Genomic DNA, 24469 nt, shown 5'->3' with positions numbered 1-24469 from the left:
ATGAGCAGCAATGCACTACTAGTTTCTAACGGAACGCATGGGTGAGCCAATGACAATCGGTATATATATATATGCAGCCACCAATCAGCAGCTAGAACCTAGGTTCTTTGATGCTCCAGAGCTTTCCTAGATAAACCTTTCAGCAAAGGATAACACGAGAAGAAAGCATATTAAATAATAGAAGTAAGTTGGAAAGTTGTTTAAAATTGTATGTTCTATATGAATCATGAATGTCTAACTATGACTTTATTGTCCCTTTAAGCTTGGCTAGCGCACAAGTAGATTTTGATCTCGGTAAAAGTAGATCCAAATTCAGTTAAGTTTGAGAATCTGGACGACTTATGTTATACAATTAGAAAAATAAACATATATATTCATGAAGAATGTTTTGGCCTTTTCTAGATTATATCAGGGACTGCATGGGTGTATTCCTATACTCACAGTAAATAAAATCAAACTTTTTCTTGTCTGCTTGTTGAAAGTAGAAGTCACCTATATAAACTACTAGCTTTTATATATTTAAACTTAAATCCTGTGTGCTTAGTGTTTTAAAATGTTGATATGTATTCTGTAATGATCCCTGGAATATGTCTGTTATAACCAAGATTAATTTAAGCCCTCTGGATTGAACCATTATATTACTTAGATCAATATATGGTATGACCCAGTTTCTATTTGCTGTATCACACATCTCCCTTTTATCACAAAAGCATTAGTTCAACCAACTTTTTCTATTGTATTTAAAGTCAAGGTTAAGTTACAACATTTACAAGACATGAATGCATTTGTTACTCTTACCCTAACTTAATCGCAAATTATTTTTTTTTCAGATTTTTTTAAAATTTCTATTATTTCTATAATTATAAATTCATACCGTTGCGATCCCTGACTCCTCCCACATACTATTTCCTGCTTTCTTCTCTTTAACATATAGAGCGGTTCCACCCGCTTTCTACATCTGCCTAAAGCGCGTTCACGAGGCTCCGTGAAACAGCGCATGCGCCAATCGGCAATTTCACTGTCTTCTGTGCACGCGCCAATCGAAAACCCGATAACCACTGCGCATGCATTAATCGCATTGGAAACATAGTATTGATATGACTTATGGGGATTCCTAGATAGTGCTAATACGCATGCGCGAATTGTGAGCGAGCATGGATGCCGAGATGAAGGAGAAAACAATAGCGCATGCGCACAGGGTCAAGTAGGCGGATGACGTGGACTGACGGATGCCTAACGGCTAGAATTTCAGTTGGCTGATCCAGAAACGTGATCGACAGCAAAAAAAATTTTTATGGTTCGCATTTGTATAGATTCACAAATGGATCAATAAGGGCGATAACTTTAGTTTTAATTATATTTATAACGAATTATGAATGAAAGTCATATTGATTTTGTAAAAGGAATGATTTTCACACAAGTCATCTTGTCTTTGTTGAAGTGGTTTCATGGTAATTTATATCTGATACATTAGTGAATCTTTGTAAAGATTCCTCACCCTTTGAATTTACAAACAGGTACACTGCATAAGCAGATATTTTATGTATAATTGTGTGGAATTGAGGGGATGGCCATAAAATCTTTTTGAGTACAACACAGGCAAGGCTGCTTCATTAGATCTTGGAGAATATTGTTGTATAACTGCATCTCCAGAATTTCAGGTGTTTTCAGGTTTCTACAAAGACTTGGCATAACTGGCTATAACGTCATGTTTTATTTTTATGAATCTCAGCTTGCTTCCTAATATACCCTTTGGTGTAACTCAGAACTGGTTGTCTTGTATAAATTAATTAATTAATTAATTAATTAATTAAATAAATTATTAGGTTGGAATTTTCAATGCTTAAGATCTTACCTATGGCTTAGGCTTGTCTGATGATCAAAACTCGCAGGCATGAAGAGAAATCAAGCAAAATCTTGGGGTTTTTTTCAAACAATTTATTAAATGTATGTGTCTTTCCTTCATATTCAGGACTCTGCATAGTGAGATAATCAGCTCTTAAGCTAAAATTTGCCTATCTAAAATTCTTTGATGGACCTTGCAGCATTGACAAGACTTCTAAGATAATATCACCAGAGTGTAGAGCTTTAGATCATCAGGTTTCAGTAGAGAGTTCAAGGTATTTATTACTAGGGGTCTGATTGAATTATCACTGTACATGTTGATTCATCTTTTAATAATGTTTCTTCTGGTTAATCCATAGATAATATATTTTGTTGGTTAAAACTACAGGCCATTCCTAAACTGTAGACAATTATGGTTTGGATTTTTGACAATAGCAACATTACTTTATTATAGTTTTAATGCATTAAAGGGACAGGAAACCCCAAACTTTACTTTCATGATTTAGATAGAACAAACCATTTTTTTTTTCCTTTAAATATTTTTATTGAGGTTGTTAAGGAGAAAGGAAAAACATGGTACAGGCAAATAAAAACTTGGTTTCAAAGGCATAGGATAATCACCATACAATATACATAGTAGGTATCACAATATGCAAACAGTTGATCGCCCAATTATATAAATATAAGTTAACCTCAGGTTTTAAATTTAAGGAGAGTCCCCTTGAAATATAGTAGAAAGTCGTAACCAATGCTTTCCCTCTATGGAAAATAGAGGCCTCTCTTGGACCTCCTGGAAAGAGTTTTTAGACATAATAGGGAGTTTTAGGGGGAGCAAAGAAAATAACAAAATGGGCCACTTTTGGACCCCAAATGCAAACAACTGGTTTGGGAAATATCATACTTTAAATGCATTTAATGACTATGGAAAGCATTTAATGGAACCCATAATAAGAAAATAACTATACTAATAACTATTATTTACTAAATATTCCAACAGAGAACTAATTTGGCTAATGACATATGGAGTTATTTGCTGTAATGGGGAAGGGATTCTTAAGAATACATATCTGTGATATAATAGGCAGTAGATGCAGCTACTGTAGAGGCGTTCAGTAGAGAGACTACATCATAGACATTAGAGTAAGGGTTATTTGCTATGTTTGTGCTAAGCCGTATATGCACTTCTCAATCTCTCTAATACTTGGATTACAAATACAGGTTATATCCTGTCACTTTATACATATGTTCACTTGTGGCCGTAAGGAAGTCTAACACTGAGGAGGATTTACTCTAAAATTACTATTCACTCCCTAGTATGCTACAATACCAAGATATTAGTGTAGAAACTTAGAGATATAATATCTGCAAGGAGAAGGAATATATAATATTACATTAGCATTTCTTTAAATATGGTAAACTAAATAAAAATAACTGTCACGACTGAACTATTATTAACTTCAAAATATTCCTGTCTCAATAGCGCTCTAAGCTCTGAACCTGTTAGGAGTCAGCATATCAAAATCATACATAAAACATAATAAAACTTTATATGAACATTGAGCATATAAACTATATAGAGATTAGCGGCTTTCACACAGTCTGATGAGCAGTAGCCGTCCTGAAGATATTTTAATATGATAGACCAGATACAGCAAGTCCAAAGTTTAATCACTGAGCTACGTAAAAATGTTTTGCAGACCAGTATAGTCATATGTGCAATTATGCTCAGATTAACATGTATTATTCCCTTAAATTCATGCTAGCGCGCCTATAATACAGCACTCTCCCAAACAATTACAAACATATCATACTGCTGCCTTACTCACTGACAATCAAACCTTAAGGAGCTTCAAATATATCAACAGGCCATGTTTATGCGTATGACTCTTGATATGAGTCCTGTTCGACTGGGCAGCTAAGTTCACCTAGTGGTCGCCCCAATATGTGTGAAAGTTACCCCACTCCAGTTTTGTGGGTGGCTTGTCTCAGGCAGTGAATCTGACACTCCAAGTATTGCCCCAGCTCCTCAGGGCCACGTACAAATCGGGCGAGACTCAAGAGCCTCTCCTTCTCTGAAATACACTGCGACTCCCATGTAGCCAAGGACCCAGTGCCAATGGGCAGCCAGGACAATCGACTCGTCTGGACCACCACAGCAAGCCGAAGAGAGACCGGCCCAACAACCTCGGTAAAGTCCAATTTCAGTTCGTGAGTGAGGTCTCTGGTATATAGTTATTAGCAAATGCGGTGGTCTTTGTCTTGATCGCCGAGTCAGTAAAAGCCTCCTCCGTTATTACGTTGAGCTCTTGACCCATATGTGTTTTCCATGTTCCCTCTGGGGCTTCCTTAGACACTGGGTTCTTTTGCCTGCAATCTCTCTGAAGCGACATAATGCCAACCTCACAATCATCTCCTGGCCAGCCTGTTGCTTCGGGTAAAATCTTTTCCGTGGGTCTTGCAGGTGTGAGGAGGTTATAGAGCTCAGACTGGAAAGCCTGGCAGTGGTGTTCCAGTAGTTGTGTCATATTGCGCTCCCACATGTCTATGGCACCCATACCTAGCGGTAGTTCTCGGCTTGAGAAATGTTAACCCTTTGTTGAGAAAATAGATGGTTCGTCTCTGAACTAAAGAAAAGTGTTGCTTTTGTAGTAGAACAAAAAATATTCTCCTGCACAGCGTATCAATAGATCGGGACAGCACATACGGCTGTTATTCCTGACTTATCAGGACTCAGGGAGGGTAAATGAGGAGCTAGGTCTGTTACTAGGCCTCTGCTGCGTTCCTCATCTATTCCGGTCTGCTTGGCTGGATTTCAAAGTGAAAAAACACACATAAATCCGTTCTACAAATAGTAATCTGCAAGACAATTGTAATTTCAGGCTTGGATTATATGTTTGAGAAGCGATAGGCAGCGGATCTATCAGCTCCCGAGTTCAGCCAAAGTTAAAAGCAGCCATCTTGGTCGGTGTTCGGACCCGCCCCCCAGAACAAACCATTTTAAACAACTTTCAAATTTACTTTATTAAAACAAGAGAAGGAAGACAATTATTTAATTGTCTTCCTTCTCTTGTAATCCTTTGCTGGTGGAAAAGCATTGCACTACTGGCAGCAAGATGAACACATCTAGTCAGCCAATCACAAAAGATAAATGTGTGCATGCACAAATTAGCAGCAGCTCCCACTAGTGTAGAATATGTGCGTATTCTTTTTCAACAAGGGATACCAGGAGAACAAAGCACATTTGAAAATAGAAGTGAATTTAAAAGTGTCTTAAAATTACATGCTCTATCGGAATCATGCAAGTTTAATTTTGACTTTCCTATCCCTTTAACTGGTTGTCTTGTATAAATTAATTAATTAATTAATTAAATTATTAGGTTGGAATTTTCAATGCTTACCTATGGCTTAGGCTTGTCTGATGATCAAAACTCGCAGGCATGAAGAGAAATCAAGCAAAATCTTGGGGTTTTTTTTCAAACAATTTATTAAATGTATGTGTCTTTCCTTCATATTCAGGACTCTGCATAGTGAGATAATCAGCTCTTAAGCTAAAATTTGCCTATCTAAAATTCTTTGATGGAGCTTGCAGCATTGACAAGACTTCTAAGATATCACCAGAATGTAGAGCTTTAGATCATCAGGTTTCAGTAGAGAGTTCAAGGTATTTATTACTAGGGGTCTGATTGAATTATCACTGTACATGTTGATTCATCTTTTAATAATGTTTCTTCTGGTTAATCCATAGATAATATATTTTGTTGGTTAAAACTACAGGCCATTCCCAAACTGTAGACAATTATGGTTTGGATTTTTGACAATAGCAACATTACTTTATTATAGTTTTAATGCATTAAAGGGACAGGAAACCCCAAACTTTACTTTCATGATTTAGATAGAACAACCCATTTTAAACAACTTTCAAATTTACTTTATTAAAACAAGATAAGGAAGACAACAATTTAATTGTCTTCCTTCTCTTGTAATCCTTTGCTGGTGGAACAGCATTGCACTACTGGCAGCAAGATGAACACACCTAGTCAGCCAATCACAAAAGACAAATGTGTGCAGGCACTAATTAGCAGCAGCTCCTACTAGTGTAGAATATGTGCGTTTTCTTTTTCAACAAGGGATACCAGGAAAACAAAGCACATTTGAAAATAGAAGTGAATTTAAAAGTGTCTTAAAATGACATGCTCTATCGGAATCATGCAAGTTTAATTTTGACTTTCCTATCCCTTTAATTTGCATTTTTCTAAAGTAACTAACGTCCAGCTGTTTTATTTGGTATTTTCCATCTCTTAATGAACTTTGAGTATTATATACAAGTTTCTATGACTTAGAAGCACATCTGCTGGTCTATCATATGGCAGTACACCTTGCAAGACTGAATGGGTGTGTCTTAACAGTACATGTACACTACAAAAAGAAATCCAGTTATTGTTTAAAAAGATAGATATTGCCTTTACTACCCATTCCCCAGCTTTGCACCACCAACATTTAATAAACCTCTAAATTTCTGCCTGTTTCTAAGGCGCTACAGACAGCCTCTTATCACATGCTTTTTTATTTGCTTTCAACAACAGGAGACTGCTAGTTCATGTGGGCCGTATAGATAACATTGTGCTAATGCCTGTGGAGTTATTTATGAGTAATTGGCTAAAATTCATGCAAATAGATAATACAAAGTAATGTGATCAGGGGGCTGTCAAAAGAGGCTTAGATACAAGGTAATCACAGAGGTGAAAAGTTTTTTAAAATTACCATGTTCACTGTGCAAAACTGGGGAATGGGTAATAAAGGGATTATCTATATTTTTAAACATTGGAGTAGACTATCCCTTTAAAGCAGGGCCTTTATTGTTTATTCACACTAGTGTCCACACAAACAAATCTGACAATGTTTCAAGCCTCAACCAGGACTTTAATTATGAGACATTTAAAAAATGTATCTGGATTGCATTTTGTATGATATTGAAGACTGACTCTACTTATGTTACTAATGCAACATAAGTACTGTAAGAGCAATAAAATTGTGGAACTCATTACCAAAGGAGGTAGTGAATGCCAATACCCTAGATACATTTAAAAATTATTTGGATACATTTCTGTCTATAAACAAAATTCATGGATATGATTGCTAGTATTAAATGGGTCACCTTTTAGTGGGATTATTTAAGCTTAACTGGAGCTTTTTTGCATATATTTTAGATTTGTATATGTTGAACTCGATGGACTTCGGTCTTTTTTTCAACCTCATCTACTATGTTACTATGTTACTTTTCTGTGCCAGCGATTAATAAAAGGACTGGTGCTATTTTTGTTTTCTATTGTTTGTAACACATACAGTGACCATACATAACTGTGTTTTGCACAGTAATCAGGAAAGTGAAAAGTAATCTGCTACTACTTAGCAGGTTTAATATCTAAATATCTAAATATCTAAACGTCATACCACTGGAGCCTCAGTAGCAGACAATAACTTTTCAGTTGTGCATTTATCAGTGCTTTATGATATATGTATTTTCCATGAAGGGCTAAACCCATGTACACATAAACATAAAACCTTTAACATCCAAAAATTAGCCCATGTTCCTTTTTTATAGGGGTATACATGCTTAAGCTACAAGGAACCAGAACCTTGATTTTTAAACTGACTTGTTCCCAGAGTTTTATGTAATATGTATTTTGCTTCCCTTTGATCTTCTGACCATTAGTAGGCATAGCATATTTTTCTGTGAATTTTCTCATTAAATCATTTTTTTTCTAACTATTCAGAACTTTACAAGGTAATTCACCATTCCTTGATGGTATTGTGCATCATTCTTAAACTGTGGAAGTACCATTTCTGTATCAAATTATTATCTGGTCAAACATGATTATCAGTGAGAAAATGTATTTATTCATACTTTTATTTATTTAGGATGTTCGGAATAAATCCTAACTCATAATTAACTTCAGAATATGATCTCTTGAAACATTAAAGGGCCATTATACACCAATTTTTTCTTTGCATACATTTGTTGTAGATGATCTATTTATATAGCCCACCTGGGAGTGTTTTTGTAACAATGTATCATTTTGCTTATTTTTTTAATAACATTGTGCAGATTTTCAGACTCCTAACCAAGCCCCTCAGTGTCAGAAGTAGACGCGCTTTTCCAGTCTACTGCTGGCTTCTGTTTGTATAATCTGTCTTTTCATATGCATGGGGAGGGGGCGAGTGTCAGCTATCAAACACTTTCCCTCGGTGTTCCTGCTATCCAAATTAGCAGAGCTAAACTTGGAGCTTCTAAGTAAGTTTTTAAAAGGTTTTGTACTGGATTTTTAGATCAGTATCTGTGCATATTCTTCTTTATAGTAGTGTATATTGCATGCAGTTATATGAAAATTGGTGTATACTGTCCCTTTAAGGCTATCTTCAGTATTAATACATCTTCTTGCTTTGTGAAACCCTTCTGGGGCTGATTACAGTTCAGAAGACAGCCTTTTCTAACAACACCTTTTATAATATACCGTATATTGTGCAGATCTTCATGCATTCTCTCTCTAAAGGGTCAAAATCAAGAATGTGACAGCTCAGCCTTTGTTGCTGTTTGTGAGGGGGCGTTCCCTTAGGATGCATTTATTAAAGGGGCATAAAAGTGCAAATAAAAAAATGCTCTGTTTTAAAGCATTTTATTATTGCACTGTTGTTGTTATTTAACTATGCGTTAAACCCTTTGACCCAACATGATGTATATATGCGTCATGCAGGAAAAAGCTCCAGCAGTTGTCAAGTGACAGTTGCTACACTACAGTTAAAATTAAAGGAACAGTGTAATCAAAAATAAACTTTCATGATTCAGATAGGGCATGTCATTTTAAACAACTTTCCAATTTATTTTTATCATCAATTTAGCTTTGTTCTCTTGGTATTCGTTCTCTTGGTCAATTAGTTGAAAGCTAAACCTAGGTAGGCTCATATGCTAATTTATTATCCCTTGAAGGCTGCCTCTTATCTGAATGCATTTTAAAATGTTTTCACAACTAGAGGGCGTTAGTTCATGTGAGTCATATAGATAACATTGTGATCACGTACTTGGAGTTACCTAGGAGTCAGCACGGACGGGCTAAAATGCAAATCTGTCAAAAGAACTGAAATATGGGGGCAGTCTGCAGCAGCTTAGATACAAGGTAATAACAGAGGTAAAAAGTGTATTAATATAACTGTGTTGGTTATGCAAAACTGGGGAATGGGTAATAAAGGGATTATATATCTTTTTTAACAATAAAAAATCTGGTGTAGACTGTCCCTTTAACTTTACAAGTTACCTAATTAACCCCTTTACTGATGGAAATAATAAATGTCTGGTGTGCAGCTTCACTTAGCGGCATTCTAATTACCAAAAACTAACGGCAAAGCCATGCATGTCTGCTATTTATGAACAAAGGGTATCCCAGAGAAGCTTTTACAATTATTTGTGTCATGATTGCACAAGCGGTATATAAATCATTTTAGTGAGAAACCCAAAGTTTGTGAAAAAGTTAATTCATTTTTTTTTATGATCGCATTTGGCGGTGAAATGGTAGCATAAAATATAGTAAAATTTTCCTAGATCAATACCTTGATTTGTCTACTTAAAAAAAAAAAATATATATATATATATATATATATATATATATATATATATATATATATATATATATATATATTTGACAGATAATTAAAAAAAAGGCTCTATTTCTGATTAAATGGAGTGATAGCAAAAATGCAAAAAAATTTATTTTTATATTTATCTAAGGTATTGGCATTCACTACCTCATTAGGCAATTAGTTCCACAGTTGCTGTTACAGTCAAAAAATGTTTACGTTGCTGGCAAATAAATCTCTTTTCCTCAAGCCTTAAATTGTGACCTATGTCACAAACAGTTTTTCTTGGAATAGACAGAGGTTCCAGCAACTCTGTAAATGGACCATGAAAATATTTATATAAAGTAATCATATCACCTCACAGGTGCCTTTTTTTCTACAGAAAACAGACCCAGTTTGGCTAACCTCTCTCCTTATAGTTTAAATTCTACATTCCCCTTATTAGTTTTGTGGCCTTTCTCTGAACTCTTTCTAAGTCTGCAATGTCTTTTTTTCAGATTGGTCTCCAGAACTGCACTCCATACTCAAGGTGAGGTCTTACCAGAGATTTATATAGTGACAGAATTATGCTTTCCTCCCTTGAATTAATGCCTCTTTTAATACATGCTACTATCTTAATAGCCTTAGAAGCCACTGCCCTGCATTGTGCACCCATTTTACACTTATTATCTATAAGTACATCCACATCACTTTCCTCCTCTGTTTTGCTATATGTAGTCACATTTGAAGAATAGACTGCCTGCTTATTTTTACTTAAAAAATGTAGAACTTTACATTTTCCAGTATCAAATCTCATTTTCCATTTACCAGCCGATTTTTCCAATCTTTTGTAAATCCCCTTGCAAAGCAATTTCATCCTGCAATGACATAATTACCTTACACAACTTTGTATCATTAGTAAAAATAGAGATGTAACTATTTATTAAGAAAAATATTAAAAAGAGCAGGGCCCAGTACTGATCAACGGGGGACTCCACTAATTACCTTTGTCCAATCTGAGTATTATCCATTTAGTACTTCTTGTTGCTCTCCGTCTTTCATCTAGTTATTTATCCATGGGCTAACACTTTCAGCTACTCCCAGTCTCTTAATTTTGTACAATAATCTCTCATATGGCACTGTATCAAAAGTCTTTGCAAAATCCAAGTATATCACATCAACTGATTCCCCTTTTTCTATATTTTTACTCTCCTCCTCATAGAATGTAATTAGATTAGTTTGACACAATCTATTTCTCATAAAACCATGCTGATGTCATAATCTTGTTTACACGAATATACTTATGAATATTATTCTTAATAATCGCTTCAAGTATCTTCCACACTACTGATGTCAGGCTTACTGGACTATAGCTTCCTGGATCAGCCCTACTTCCCTTGAAAAAAGTGACACCACATCAGCTTTACACCAGTCCTGGCATATTATGCCTGAGGATAACGAGTCTTGAGAAATTAAGAGTAGATGTTTAGCTTTAACAGTATTAAGTTCCCTTAAAATATTTTGGTGTATTCCATCTGGACCTGGAGTTTTATTTAACTTAAAGTGAAGGTAAACTTACTATGTTTGCTATCCACAGTAATATTGTTCTCCAAAAAACAATATAAGTTTCAGTCATCGTTTTTTTATAAATTTCCCTCTAAACAAAGTTATAGCCGTAATCCATATATTCAATTTTCATCACCTAAATCAGCCCGTATTTTTTATTTATTTTTTCTCCCTAGGTTACGTTTTTTTAAATAACCTATTGAAATCCTGGCCGTTAGACGGCCGTTGAACTACGTCACCCGTCCATATCTTACCCTGCGCATGCTCAACAATTTTCAATGATGAAAATGGTATCTGGAGCGCGCTCCCGTTAGCTTAGCCAAGAAACAGCATCTGATGTCACGGACGGTTCAAACTACTAAAAAGCTGTTCTTGTTCACAAAAAACATAGTACTCAATGAACACATTATTGTTATTCATTGAGTACTATGTTTCTAGCGCATTGGAGACACCGGTATCGCTGTGACGCGCATGCGCGGTAGACTGAGAAACCACCGATTCGCGCATGCGCATTAGACAGTATCTTTGTGATCACACATTAGAGATACGTATAGAGCGGGTGGGACCGCTCTATACGTCACATAACAGCAATATGGGAAGTAAAGGATGGGAGGCGTTTGCCCTGTAACGGTAAGAACAAACATAATGAATAAAACTCTAATTTTTTCCAAAAAATGATAAAAAAAAAATTGCGATCATAGTAAACTTAATATATTGTAAGCATTTATGAATTCTAGGGGTATTAACATTACCTTCACTTTAATAATATCCATTTTTTTCTGATATAATCTAGAGATAACCCAGTTATTTGTATTGGCTTGTATGTTCTAGTTTGTTTCAATGTATCTCCCATTGGTTCCACTCTTGTGCATACTGAAGAAAAGAACTGGTTTATTACCTCAGCATTCTGCCTTTGACTGTTAATCATGCTACCCTTCTCACAATTTAATGTATGTATAGTTTCCTTCTTAGTTTTTTGCCTTTTATATACTTAAAAAAACATTTTAGAATCATTTGCAATTAATCTTTCATTTCAATTTTGGCTAATTTGGTTGCATTGCTGCATGCTTTGTTACATTCCTTATATATTTAGAATGTTTAGTCTGTACTATTTTCTTTGAATAATTTAAAAGTCCTAAGTTTCCTCCCAATTTCTCTTAACACATTTTTATTTAGCCACATTGGCTTGGATTTATTTCTTTTACTTTTACAACCATGTGGTATGTGTTGATGTGTATATTTATTTAACAAAGTTTTAAATGTTATCCATTTATCCTCTGTGTTTTTATTTGATAATACTTTGTCCCAATTTATGCTATTAAACGATTGCTTGATAAATTGCAAAGTCTTGGTTGAAAAGTGATTTCAAACGTGACCATGTTATGATCACTGTTACCCAAATTTTTTTTTACTTCTATCTTTGATATTATTTCTGTATTGTTTGATAGCACTAAATCCAACATAGCTTTATTTCTAGTTGACTCTTTTATTTAGTAAAGTTAAAATTAAATTTTCATGATTTGAATAAAGCATGCAATTTTTAACAACTTTCCAATTTACTTCTCTTATCAAATTTACTTTGTTCTCTTGGTATCTTTAATTGAAGTGTAAAACTATGTAACCTCATAAGAGCTCAGGAGTGGACATGTATTTAGTACTCTATGACAGCAGTGTTTTGCAACATTGTATAACAAAACTACAAATAATGTTGCAAAACACTGCTGCCATAGAGTACTAAAGACACGTGCACACTCCTGAGCTCTTATGAGCCTACCTAGTTTTACTCTTCAATAAAAGATACCAAGAGAATGAAGCAAATTTGATAACAAAAGTAAATTAAAAAGTGGTTAAAATTGCATGCTTTATTCGAATCATGAAAGTTTAATTTTTTTATTTTTTTTATAATTTTTTTATTGAGGTTATAAGAATAGTACAACCAATATATAATACCGCTAAGTATACATAACATATGATACAACCAATAGATACATTTAAGATATCACAACAGTATTACAGTGGGTCTGTGTGGGGAATCATTTTGAACCTCCTTTTTGATTTTATGGTTAATTCTATAATGGGGTCCACCGTTGATAAGGAAGGTTACTCTTGAACCTTACGTAGCTTATGTGCAATTAGGGAGGAACTTGGCATTTGAAGTGGTCACTTTTGGACCAAGTGTGGGGATAGAAAAGTGGGGAAAATCAACAGGTAAAAGCTGTTTTTAGAAAAGAAGAAGGAAAGGAAAGAAAAAGAGAGAGTGTGGGGGGGGGGAGGGAATTGGGCCCCTGTTGCAAATGTGTTCTATCTAAGAGTGGGAAGATAAGAGAAAGGTAATAAGTTGGTGGAACATAGTTAAGTGGGGTATTAAAGAAAAGGGTATTAAGAGCTAGAGGTGTGACATTGTTAATAGTTAGCTAATTCAAGTGTATCCTCACAGTATTGGCTCTGTGGGCCAAAACTGTGTAGTACTTAGAGCTAGGACTGGGGTATATTGTAGCAAGCCAGGACATATTCATCTATAATAAGACTGGTATAATAACTACTCCTGGTATAATAACCAGTATCATATGGGGTGATATACCCATGGCTCTTGGGTTTTCTGGATTCAGTTGCTAATCTCATTCATTTATAGTGATAACTGAACTATACCTGCGGCTGGAGCTGGAGTATATAACATACAAATACCCTATGATGGTGGGTTATTGCTATGTACACTGGTGTCTTGTGAGAAAGCTAGCCTCATAGAGAGGAGGTAAGACTGCACTACATAAACCAGTAGGCTGATCTATATCTAAAGGAGAAAGTGTGAGGGCAGGGCGGATTTCTAGAGGAGCATATGTAAACAGAGAGCAACAGATAAGATTTCAAACTTGCAGTTATCATGCTGTTGATCTCTCTTATAAGTAATGGGTGCAATATCTGAAAAGGGAGTGGGCATCTGGAAACATACTTATAGAAACTAGCAGTATGGGGGTATTATCCCTAATCTACAAAAATGATAAAATAAAAATATATGGTGGAGCTCCCTATTCTTTTACCACACTTACACTGGCTTAATATAGCTAACAGACAATATACTCTATCAGTTATAGCTCCAATGGTTCACGTTATTATATCAGATATGTTTTACCTCAATAAGCACTATTTCATCGCAGCAAATACTTATATTACAGGAGTAGACAAATATGCTGTGAGACAATGTGCAAAGGTATATACTGTACGTTAACTACTTTACACAAAATATATATTTGTGGGGCTGCAGGATAGCAATAACAAGTATGTCCATTTGAGTGCGAACTTAGGCGAGGTACATTACAAAAGTGTATGTCTTTGTTTTCTAGGTAAAAGATCTTTGCCATTGTGAGCTGCTAATAGATGCCCATCCTATTGTCCGACGGTAAGCCAGGGGAGATGGCAAGTGTACCGCTAGTCTGAGTCTATCCAATCCCCAATCTGTCTGCTGCTGGTGTGTTTATAAGAGGAGCCGGCATACTCTCACCCAGGCTTGAAGTTTGAGGGGTGCAGGAGTATGTCCGTTTCAGAAAGGAGAGTCTGACTCTCTCCAGCTCTGCTTCGACTGGTCGCCTCGGTGTGAGAATCCAGTAAGTAGCTGCGCTCTGGAAAGAACTGTCCGGGCTGCTCTCCGGGAGCGCTGTAATCTGGGGGACTATCTTGTTAGCCTGCTGGAGTGGAGTAGATAGAGCGCCGTTGCTCTCGCCCGCTTCCAAGCTGTGGAGGCTGAGATGTTGCGGGGCACTTTCGTCCTCTGGTGGGCAAGCATCTGTGTCCTGGGTTTCTTCCGTGATGTCAGGTGGGTCTTCCCAGTTGTGAGCAAGGCACTGGATGAGTGAATGAAACTGGGCGTCCATACGCCGCTCCAGAGCTGCAAGTGCTCTTACCATTTGGTGTGCCATTTTCTTAGCTGGTTACCAGATCTAGCGTACTCCTCAAAGGTGGGGATCAGGTGGGAGTCTGGGGTCTAGTATGTCGAATCCAAATCTATATGGAAAAGACAGTCTCTTGGTCATTATCTGCAGCATAGGCCTCCCACGTGGCAAGGAAAATGGCTGCTCCCAGATGTCCTGTGTATCAGTCTGCCCATGAAATAGCTGTCCGTTCTTTCATGTGGCTGCTACCCAGTGTCTCAATGATTCCTGGTCTTCTCTTTAAGCTCAGGGGTAACTGAAGTGTGGATTAAAGCTGGTCTGAACGGCCTAGAGGGTTAAATTATAAACTGTTACAGCAGAGCTGTATTATAGTGCGACCATTCAGATCCTAGGCTAGCTCCGCCCCCCATGAAAGTTTAATTTTAACTTTACTGTCCCATTAATTATGACATGAAGTTATCTTTGAGAGCATTTAAAGGTCTATCGCCCTTAGCTGTTTTGCTAGTTTCATTTGCCAAGTTTATTTAGGTGTAGTTAACATCTCCCATAATTACAGCACTGGTATAATTAGCAGCCTTTCCTATTTGCATCAGCAGTTGGGTTTCCTCCATGTCACTAATGTTGGTGGGCTTGCAGCATATTCCTTGTAATATTTATTTAGGATTTCCCCCCACTCTTTATTTAAACTCACAGTGTCTCTACATTATCACTTGAATCATCATAAATATCTTCCCTTATTGTAGGTTTAAGGTCAGGTTTAATATACATGCAAATTCATCCTCCCATTGTATTACTCCTGTCCTTCCTAAATAAAGTATAACCTTCTAAATTAACTGCCCAGTTGTATGAATCATCCCGCCATGTTTCAGTTATACTGATAATATCATAATCCTCTTCTGCAGCTACAGTAAGAGTTCCAGTTCCTCCATTTTACCTATCTTGTTTCTTGCATTTGCTGTCATGCATTTAATTCTATGTTCTTTCTGCTGCTATTTGGTGCTCTTTTATTATTACTTTGCAATGTGACATTTCCTAAGTGTACCCTTCTGTCATCTTAGAGATATTCTAGGTATGTCATATTCACAGACTGATCTGTCTGTTCTGTTTGGACTGACCCTCCCAGTTCCCTAGTTTAAAAGATTATCTAAACATGCTACTATCCTCTCCTCCAACACACCAGCACCCATATCATTCAGGTGCAATCCATCCTTACTAGTTGTACCCAAGTCAAAAGTCAGCCCAGTGCTCTAAAAGTAAAACCCCTCATTTATTTTGTAAGGTAATGAGAGACCACAAATCTATAACTCATGGGATTCAACTCCTGGCCACTAGAAGGAGGCCAAGATTTACCAAAACTCCAAGAGTATTCCATCCATCCCAATCACCTCACTGGTTAGCCAGTTTAATCTTTGCCTCACAGGAGGTGGGTGAAGAATTGAGGTGCTCCAGATTCTTTATAGAGAGGGGTCCTCAGCCTGATTTGAGGCCCATTTTTCCCCTCACAGAGCTACCACATAAAGACAGAATTGATAATGGAGTATAGGGCAGTGACACAATTACTCCCAGTGATGGAGTTAGTCACATGTCTGTCACAGGTGTCACAGGGATCAGTCCCTGAGCCTTCTCCTGGTGGCTCTTAAAGATACTTCTTACAGTGATCCACTGCTGGGACGTATAGAGCACTGGATGGGCTTTTCTACTGGACACTGTGATGCTGCAAAGGTAAGCCAGTAGAATGGGTGTAGTGCAGGTAAGGACTAAGTTTACTATGTGCACTTTTTCAGACCACTGGCTAGTAGTAGGTACATTTAGTTCTTGTACATCACAGCCAAAGGGACATGGTTTAGACAGTTACAATATACTGCTATGACAAATGACATACAAGGAGTTATATGAGGACACTTGGAGCATGTGGGAGTCTAATGGCAGCCCTCTTTATTTATTATTATGTTTTTTATTACATTTTAATGTGTTTTCAGTAATTTAATTTTTTCTACTTTTAGGCTTATTCTGGATCTAAAGTCCTTGAACAAGTTTCTCTGAGTCCCAATCATCAAAATGAAAACAATCAGAACTATTCTTCCCCTTGTTTAATTAGGAGAATTTATCTCTACAATAGACTTGAAAGATGCCTACCTTCATATTTCAATTCACAAAGATCATTTTTAGTTTGCTTATCTGGACACACATTTTCAGTTTGTTGCTATCCCTTTTGATCTGGCTACTGCTCCCAGAATTTTAACAAATGTTCTGGGTACCCTGTTATCAGTCATCATGGCTCAGGGTATATCAGTAGCTCCGTACCTGGACAATATCTTGGTTCAGGCTCCATCTTTACCTTATGTAATTTCTCATACCAACAAGCTGCTGTCATTTCTTCAACAGCATGGCTGTAGAATAAATGTTCAAATGAGTTCTATACCTTCTCAGACCTGAGTGTCTTTTCTAGTAGTGATTATCAATTCAGTTTTAATGACTCTTTCCCTAACAGATCAGAGAAGATTAAAAACTTTCAGGTTGGGGCACAGTGTGGGGATCCAGAAGAGCGCAGGGAGTTTAGTTTCCTCAGGAGGCAAGGTTACCTATAAATGTACTGGAGCTTTGTGTGATCTTCATGGCTCTCCAAAGCTGGCCTCTTCAAAGGAGTCTCATCTTTGATTTCAATTGGACAATGTCACAACTGTGGCATATATCAATCATTGGGGGGGGGGACTCACAGTCCCTTAGCGATGAAAGAAGTATCTCAAATACTTCGGTGGGCAGAGAACTATTGCTGCATCATCTCTGCTATTCACATTGCAGAGTGAAAAACTGGGAATAAGTTTATCTCAGACGCCAATCTCATCATCCAGGGGAATAGTCTCTTCATCCAGATGTCTTCAATCATATAGTCCAGAGATGGGGTCTTCCAGAGATAGACCTGATAGCCTCTCAATTAAACAATAAGCTTCCAAGATATTTTGCGAAGTCCAGAGATCCTCAAGCGGAGCTTGTAGATGCTCAAGCAGTTCCTTGGTTTTTGTCTAGCATATATATTTCCTCTTACTGTTCTTATTCCAAAGGTGAAAGCTCGAATAAAGCAGGACCTATCATCAGTAATTTTTGTACCACCAGCTTGGCCTTGCAGAACTTGGTTTGCAGACTTAGTTCAAATGTCCAATTCTCCTCTGTGGCCTCTTCATCACAATCTTCTATCTCAAGGTCCATTTTGTCATCAAGATCTGGAGCCTCTCTACTTGACTGCTTGGAGATTGAACACATAATTTTGAGAGAGCAAGGTTTTTTATATTCTATGATAAATACTTTAATTAAGAAAGATTTATCAAGAAAGATTTATCATAAGATCTAGAAGATTTTTCTCTCTAGTGCCACAACTCGCAGGGGAGCCCTCATGGAATTCTATAAAAAAAAAAAGAGGCTGTCCGAGTGGCGAGATGCCTCGCAAACAAAATAATGAGAGTTTTCTGCTAGGTAAAAGTTTACAATGGAGGAAGAAGTACAGAGGGGAAAACTGGCGTGTTTTAAAACTTGAATATTACACTTAAGACAAATAAAATTAGGCTGTTTTCGGTGCACTGTACATTCAATTTGCTGTAATTTCCGTATGCATAGGTTTTCTTTTCAGAATAATTAGTGTTTTGAGTATTTTGGTGAAAAGTTGCCACTTTTAACTGGTGAGAAAAACAGTGACAACAGTAGATTCAGCCCATTTTACCAAAAAATCAACAATTTGTATTTTGTACTTTTAAGTACAAATTTCTTGTGTTTTCTTGCACATCCAGTGTACTTAAATTACGATTTATGCTGTACATAGTTAATACAATTTATTCCTGTAGATTTTACGATTTTAATAAAATACAATTTTTGGTAAACAATTTTGTTCCCTGCGTATTTTTGTGTAAATGGTTCAATTATTTGTTTTGTAAGATTTTTAAATTATGAATTTTATTGTGTACTTTAGAAATGTATGCATCTACTTCCCATATGAAATCAAGTATGCGCCCCTTAGCGAAACACCCTGTTTTAAGGGTAAAAAACCTTTACATATTTCCACCACTGACATAGGACTGGTGAAATTCTTAATGAATTTCACCAGCCCAGAGATCTTTTTAGAATCGGGGCCTTGGTGTGAAAAACACAATTCTTTTAGAATTCCTAGAAGTCTACAGTTTTTGCAAGAGGGTTTATTCTTGGCTCTTTCTGTTTTATTCCATAAAAAAATCGCTAAACTTCCTGATGTACAGAGTTTTGTTCAAGCTTTAAGCAAATTACAACCTGTTATAAAGCTGATTTCTCCTCTTTGGAACTTGAACTTGGTTTTAAGAGTGTTGCAATCTTCACCATTTGAGCCTATCCATTCCCTTGGCATTAAGCTTCTTTCATAAAAAGTTTTGTTTTTCTTAGCTATTTCTTCTGCGAAAAGAGTGTATGAACTATCTATCAAGTTTTCTGTCAGGATTAGTCTGTTTTAAAAACTAAATTAGATTTTTTGCCAAAGGAATTTTCTTGGACAACTTTGGTCAGAAGATTGTAAGTTCCTCCTTAACAGGCCAGGTTTTCAGGATTACTTTGGATGAGAGCAGGTAAAATAACAATGTTTACTAATCAGCTGATTATTTCACCTGTGCTCCAGTTAAGATATCCTTACAATGTGGCCTGTTAGGGAGGCCTGAGGACAGGTTTGAAAACCAGTGCAAATGTCTGATGGAACGATTACGCTGAGAAATACATTGCTTATAACATTGCATTGTTTTAATACATTTTATTAGACACTGCTCGTGTCTATATTCCTCTTTTGCTACTGTGAGTGGTGGAGCGGGTCTGTTTCAGATTGGAGTATCAACTGTCTCATGTTGCATAGGAGTGCCTGAGGATGCCGCACCTGATATTGTAGCGGGAGGCGAGTCTACCGGACGACTCTGAGGATCCAGTCTGCTTGTTCTGCACGTGCAGAGCTTCTATAAATGTGACTCTATTTCTGTTTACTTGCTTTTTGCTAATAGAGACAGTTTACACTATGAGACGCCTTCTGCGATTTGTCTTTGCCTCCTCCTAGTGGCCAGGAGTTGAATCCCAGGAGTAATGAACTTGTGAACTCTCACCACTTTGAAATAAATTAATGTATCAGATAAACATAAATTTTGTTTTTTTACACCATGTTTTTCACCAGGAGTTACATGCCAGTATCTCCTTCTGCCTTACAGGGTTAGTACATGGCACTGGAAATATCTCAGAAAATACTACATTGGAGGTCCTTGCTTTAAACTTGCTACCTAACTCCCTGAAGTAATTTTTTAGGACACTCCATTTCCCGCTGACTCTGTCATTAGTGCCAATATGCACCATGACTGCGGGATCAGACACAGATCCCTCTAACAATGTATCAATACACTCCACAATATTTAAGGGATCTAGATGACAAATTACAACCAACATCTGTCATGGGCCCAGAGTTGTATGCTCCTTTGGCATTACTGAAGGACTGTTCACTACATTAGGCAGAACAGCCCCCTCTGACATTGCTAGTTGCCACCCCTGGACCGATATCCCCCAACATCTTCACTTAGTCTGGTAGATTTGTTCGAGTGTACCAACTGAAAACTGGCCTGTCTCTTCTGCTTACTACTGCTTCCCCTTCCAACTGTGACCCAGCTACATATATATATATATATATATGTTGCAAAATTGATGCAACCATATTGCTAGCTGTACACTGAATGAGAATTTCACATGCTCTTACTTAAAAGGTTTAACTTAAAATATAAATATACAAGATGTATATGCACCTTTGGTTACTCTAACTCTCTTAGAGCTCAAACTCTATACTTAAAACAGAGAAACTGAATGCAGCAACCTCAAATAAGCAAGCGCTACAAGTTAATGTGTTAAATTTATAGTATTTGTTGGACCCTAACAGGTGAAAATATCCCCTCCTCTTATTTACTTACACAAGAAGAAGCTAGGAGAAAAAAATTAAACAGAAAAAAACAAAACCAAAAAACAGGATTTACTTAAAAAGTAAGCTTAAAGGGACAAAAAAACAAAACAAATTTTTTTCTTTCATGATTCAGATAGAACATACAATTTTAAACAACATTCCAATTTATTTAATCAAGTTTTCTTTGTGTTTTTGTTATCCTTTGCTCAAAAGCATAAAGGTAAGTTCAGGAGTGTGCACGTGTCCGCAGTACTATATGGCAGCAGTTTTGCAAAAATGTTATACATTAGCAAGAGCACTAGATCAGCACTATTTCCTGTCTTGAAGTGCTTTAGATGTGAGCGCTATCTATCTAAATATCTCTTCAACAAGGAATAATATGAGAACAAAGCATATTTTATAATAGAAACAAATTGGAAACTTTTTTTTAAATGTTATGTTCTATCTGAATCACGAAAGAAAAATTTTGGGTTTCATTTCCCTTTAAATTAAATATTTAAATGGTTTAAAACTTTGTCATCCTTATGCAGCAAACAATTTAAAATATTGTTAGTGCTCAAACTCTATACAGAGAAACTTACTTAAACCTGAGAAACTGAATGCAGCAAGCCATTCTGGTTTAATGTCCCTTTAACCCCTGCAAAATGATTTGTACAGCAGCAATGCTCTATATGAAGCTACCTGGGATTTGGTAACTATGTACATACCCCTCTTGCCATTGGTTCCCCAGATCTGTTGAGTTATGTCCCAGTAGTGCACTGCTGCTCTGGAGCCTAGTCAGATGCAAGCAATAGTTCCATAATAACATGCTTTAACACATAGAACTTTTTGTTTTGCACTTTTATGTTCCTTTAAAATCCTTGTTATAAATACAGATTCTAAGACATGCTGTTGGTTAATATCATTAACCAATCCGAAATGAGGTTGGACAACTCACTTTCACAACTAAGTTTAACCAATCTTCTGAATGGTCAAAGTTTAACTTCATTGTGGGGGGAGGAAAAGTATGGCTAGGTATTGATAGCTGTAGTATAGTAGTTGGGGTCAGGAGCTTATGTTGACTTTTATAAGGTCCCATATAAAAATACTAGTGTCTATATTTTCTGATTTTGAGAAATACATTTTAAATTTGTAAGAAAAAAATAAATGAATAATACTTAATAAACCTGTTTTCTTCAACAAGTGACATGTTGAACCATTGATCAAGTTATGTACCACTGTATTTTTGCTCTTTACATTTAAAGGGACATTAAATACTAAATAAATGCTAGATAGAATGATGCATTCAAAGAAAAGATTAGTTTGAGAATAACATGTAAATGTATTTTTTAAAGTTTCATTAGTTGTTTAAATATTGACAAAATAAGTGTAAAGTTTTAGTGTCTATAAAACAATGGGGCTGCCATGTTGTAACTTATGTTACCTTCTCTGCTGTGGCCATTTAGGGACAATTATAAAAAGGTCATTAGAATGTGCAGCCAATGACTGTGTGCAATATAAGTGTTCTGTTTCTAACAGGAAATGAAAAGCTCACAATTTCAAAACTGAATTAAAGAAAAAAGGGACAAAATAAATAATAAAAGTATATTGCAAATCCATACACTTTCCTTTAAATGGGAGTCTGGTTTGCAGTTGGGCACACAGAGGGGCCAGACATGATGCAGGTGGACTGATGCCACTACTGACTGCAGGGCCCAGATCGGCTCTGTAGAGGAATTGGGCTAGACTTAATTTAAACCTCTGAAACCCCTATAGTTACGTCCCATGGTCCAAGGACAAAAGACAATGTTTCAACTATTGGCCATTAAATATGCCTTAGTCATACATGACTAAGGGCCAACAGTGTTCTTGAAACATTGTTTTTTTTCTTTGGACCCCAATTTAGTGTTATAAATAAAAGGTCCATTTTAATCATATAGAGGCTGAAACCATTTTTTTATTGTTTGGAAACTGTATACGTTCAGGCCTGGATGCAAAGTTTGCTACTTCTAATAGCACATGGTATATTGTCATATATCCTGATAAGCAAAATAGTTCAAGGGGAGATCAGAATGTAATATAATACAGTTACTATTTCCACCAGGAGGTTGAATTGTCGTCTATAATCTACTACAAAGTATCTCAAAAGAGGCAGTTGAGGTCTTACTGTGCACTCAGAAATTATACCCTTATTGGTCAGGATTTTAACCCCCTAATTAGCAGCATATACAGCTAAAACCTAGGTCTCTGAGAAACATTCTATCTTATACCTGTATATAACTTTATGATCCAAAAGTGGCCTTTACCATTACTAGACTCCCTTAGATAACAATAACTTAGTAAGGTAGGGTCAAAGAGCGGCTCCTAAATTTCAGTGGGAGTTTTTTTTTAATTTAGAAAAAGCGGTTCTAATTTTATTGGTCATATTAGTACATAGAACACTGTTATACATTTGTCTAATATTGTGTTGAATGTATCATTCTGTAATACTACTATTTATGTCTTGACTATATATATATATATATATGTTTTGTCAGTACTAAAACACAAATAACTAATTGATTAATATAAACTGTGTTATTGTAAATTCACAGGACACAAATGTATACTGCCATTGGTTACAGTTTTTAAAACAAGTATGAAACAAGTAATGGATGTGATGTAGTTATGAAAAATGTAGAACCTCTCAGAAATGAAAATAGACAGGTTTGTGACAATGCCAAAATCAGTAGGTCCTCTCAGAAATGGGCATGCCATAAAATGAACCTCAAACTAAGTGAGGAAAAGGTTATGATAACAGCATGGAATTAGTGTAACATCTCCAGATGTTTGTTGTTGTTTTTTAAAATATACAGGTCAGTGATATTTAACTTAAATTATTGAGAACCTTTAAACTAGCCAGGCTTGTGACATTTTCACCTAATAAAAGTGTCCCCATCATAATGGTGGCCCTAGGCATACCAATGATAGTGCCAAACAATGTGTTGGACCCAATAGATAAAAAGGCCTGTGACTGAAACCATGTGAGAAAATAAAAATGACAACTAAAACCACTGAGAATTATTAGATTAGCAAATAATGAAGATATCGCCAGTAAATAATTCACTCTAGATATTCTTATGATACAACAGCCTGCTTTAGGTTCAATATGCCTAGACCGTCTCCCAAATCATTCCCATTACGTCTCCCAAATCATTCCCAATACGGATAGTGAACCAGGGCTTCAAACTGACAGGATGCCATAAATAATTATAAGGATTTGTACTAGGGTGTTTCATATGCAGACAGCGTCTGAGAAAAGGTAGCAAACTATAGATTGAATAGCAAATTCAGCAACTGGCTACAAGAAGTGTCAGAAGAAGTAGTTAATACTTATAATATATACATAGCACAGACGTATGGATCACTTAGCTTCAAACTGCTAACCCTGGACCAGCTCCTCCCCGTAAGCAAAGTAGTGCCCCAGTGCAGTTATCCGCGCCCTCCCCCGTTCCACACTTCACCGGCATCCTCTTACCTGAGCTCGCCAATGGCAGCCAGATGGCCACCATTAGTGCAGCCACAAAGACATCCATAGTCTCACTAGCAGAATCTCTCCATACTTCGTTCCAGCAGCCCAGATAAGTGAAGCTAAAGCTAGGAAGGA

General features: G+C 36.5%; 1 protein-coding gene across 1 annotated transcript in view; it reads right to left on the bottom strand.

Moving 5' to 3' along the window:
* The window catches only part of PTPRB (protein tyrosine phosphatase receptor type B), a 238357-nt gene extending 213888 nt beyond the window's left edge, over nucleotides 1-24469 (bottom strand). Inside the window, exon 1 of the mRNA XM_053716786.1 lies at nucleotides 24341-24469. Within this exon, the coding sequence (XP_053572761.1) occupies nucleotides 24341-24398 (58 nt within the window). The 5' untranslated portion in view covers nucleotides 24399-24469. The remainder of the gene's footprint in view (nucleotides 1-24340) is intronic.

The sequence above is a fragment of the Bombina bombina genome, chromosome 6 (genome assembly GCF_027579735.1).
Source record: "Bombina bombina isolate aBomBom1 chromosome 6, aBomBom1.pri, whole genome shotgun sequence".
Classification (NCBI taxonomy): Eukaryota; Metazoa; Chordata; class Amphibia; order Anura; family Bombinatoridae; genus Bombina; species Bombina bombina.
Note: the sequence above shows the minus strand (reverse complement) of the source record. Positions and strands in the feature narration are given on the sequence as shown.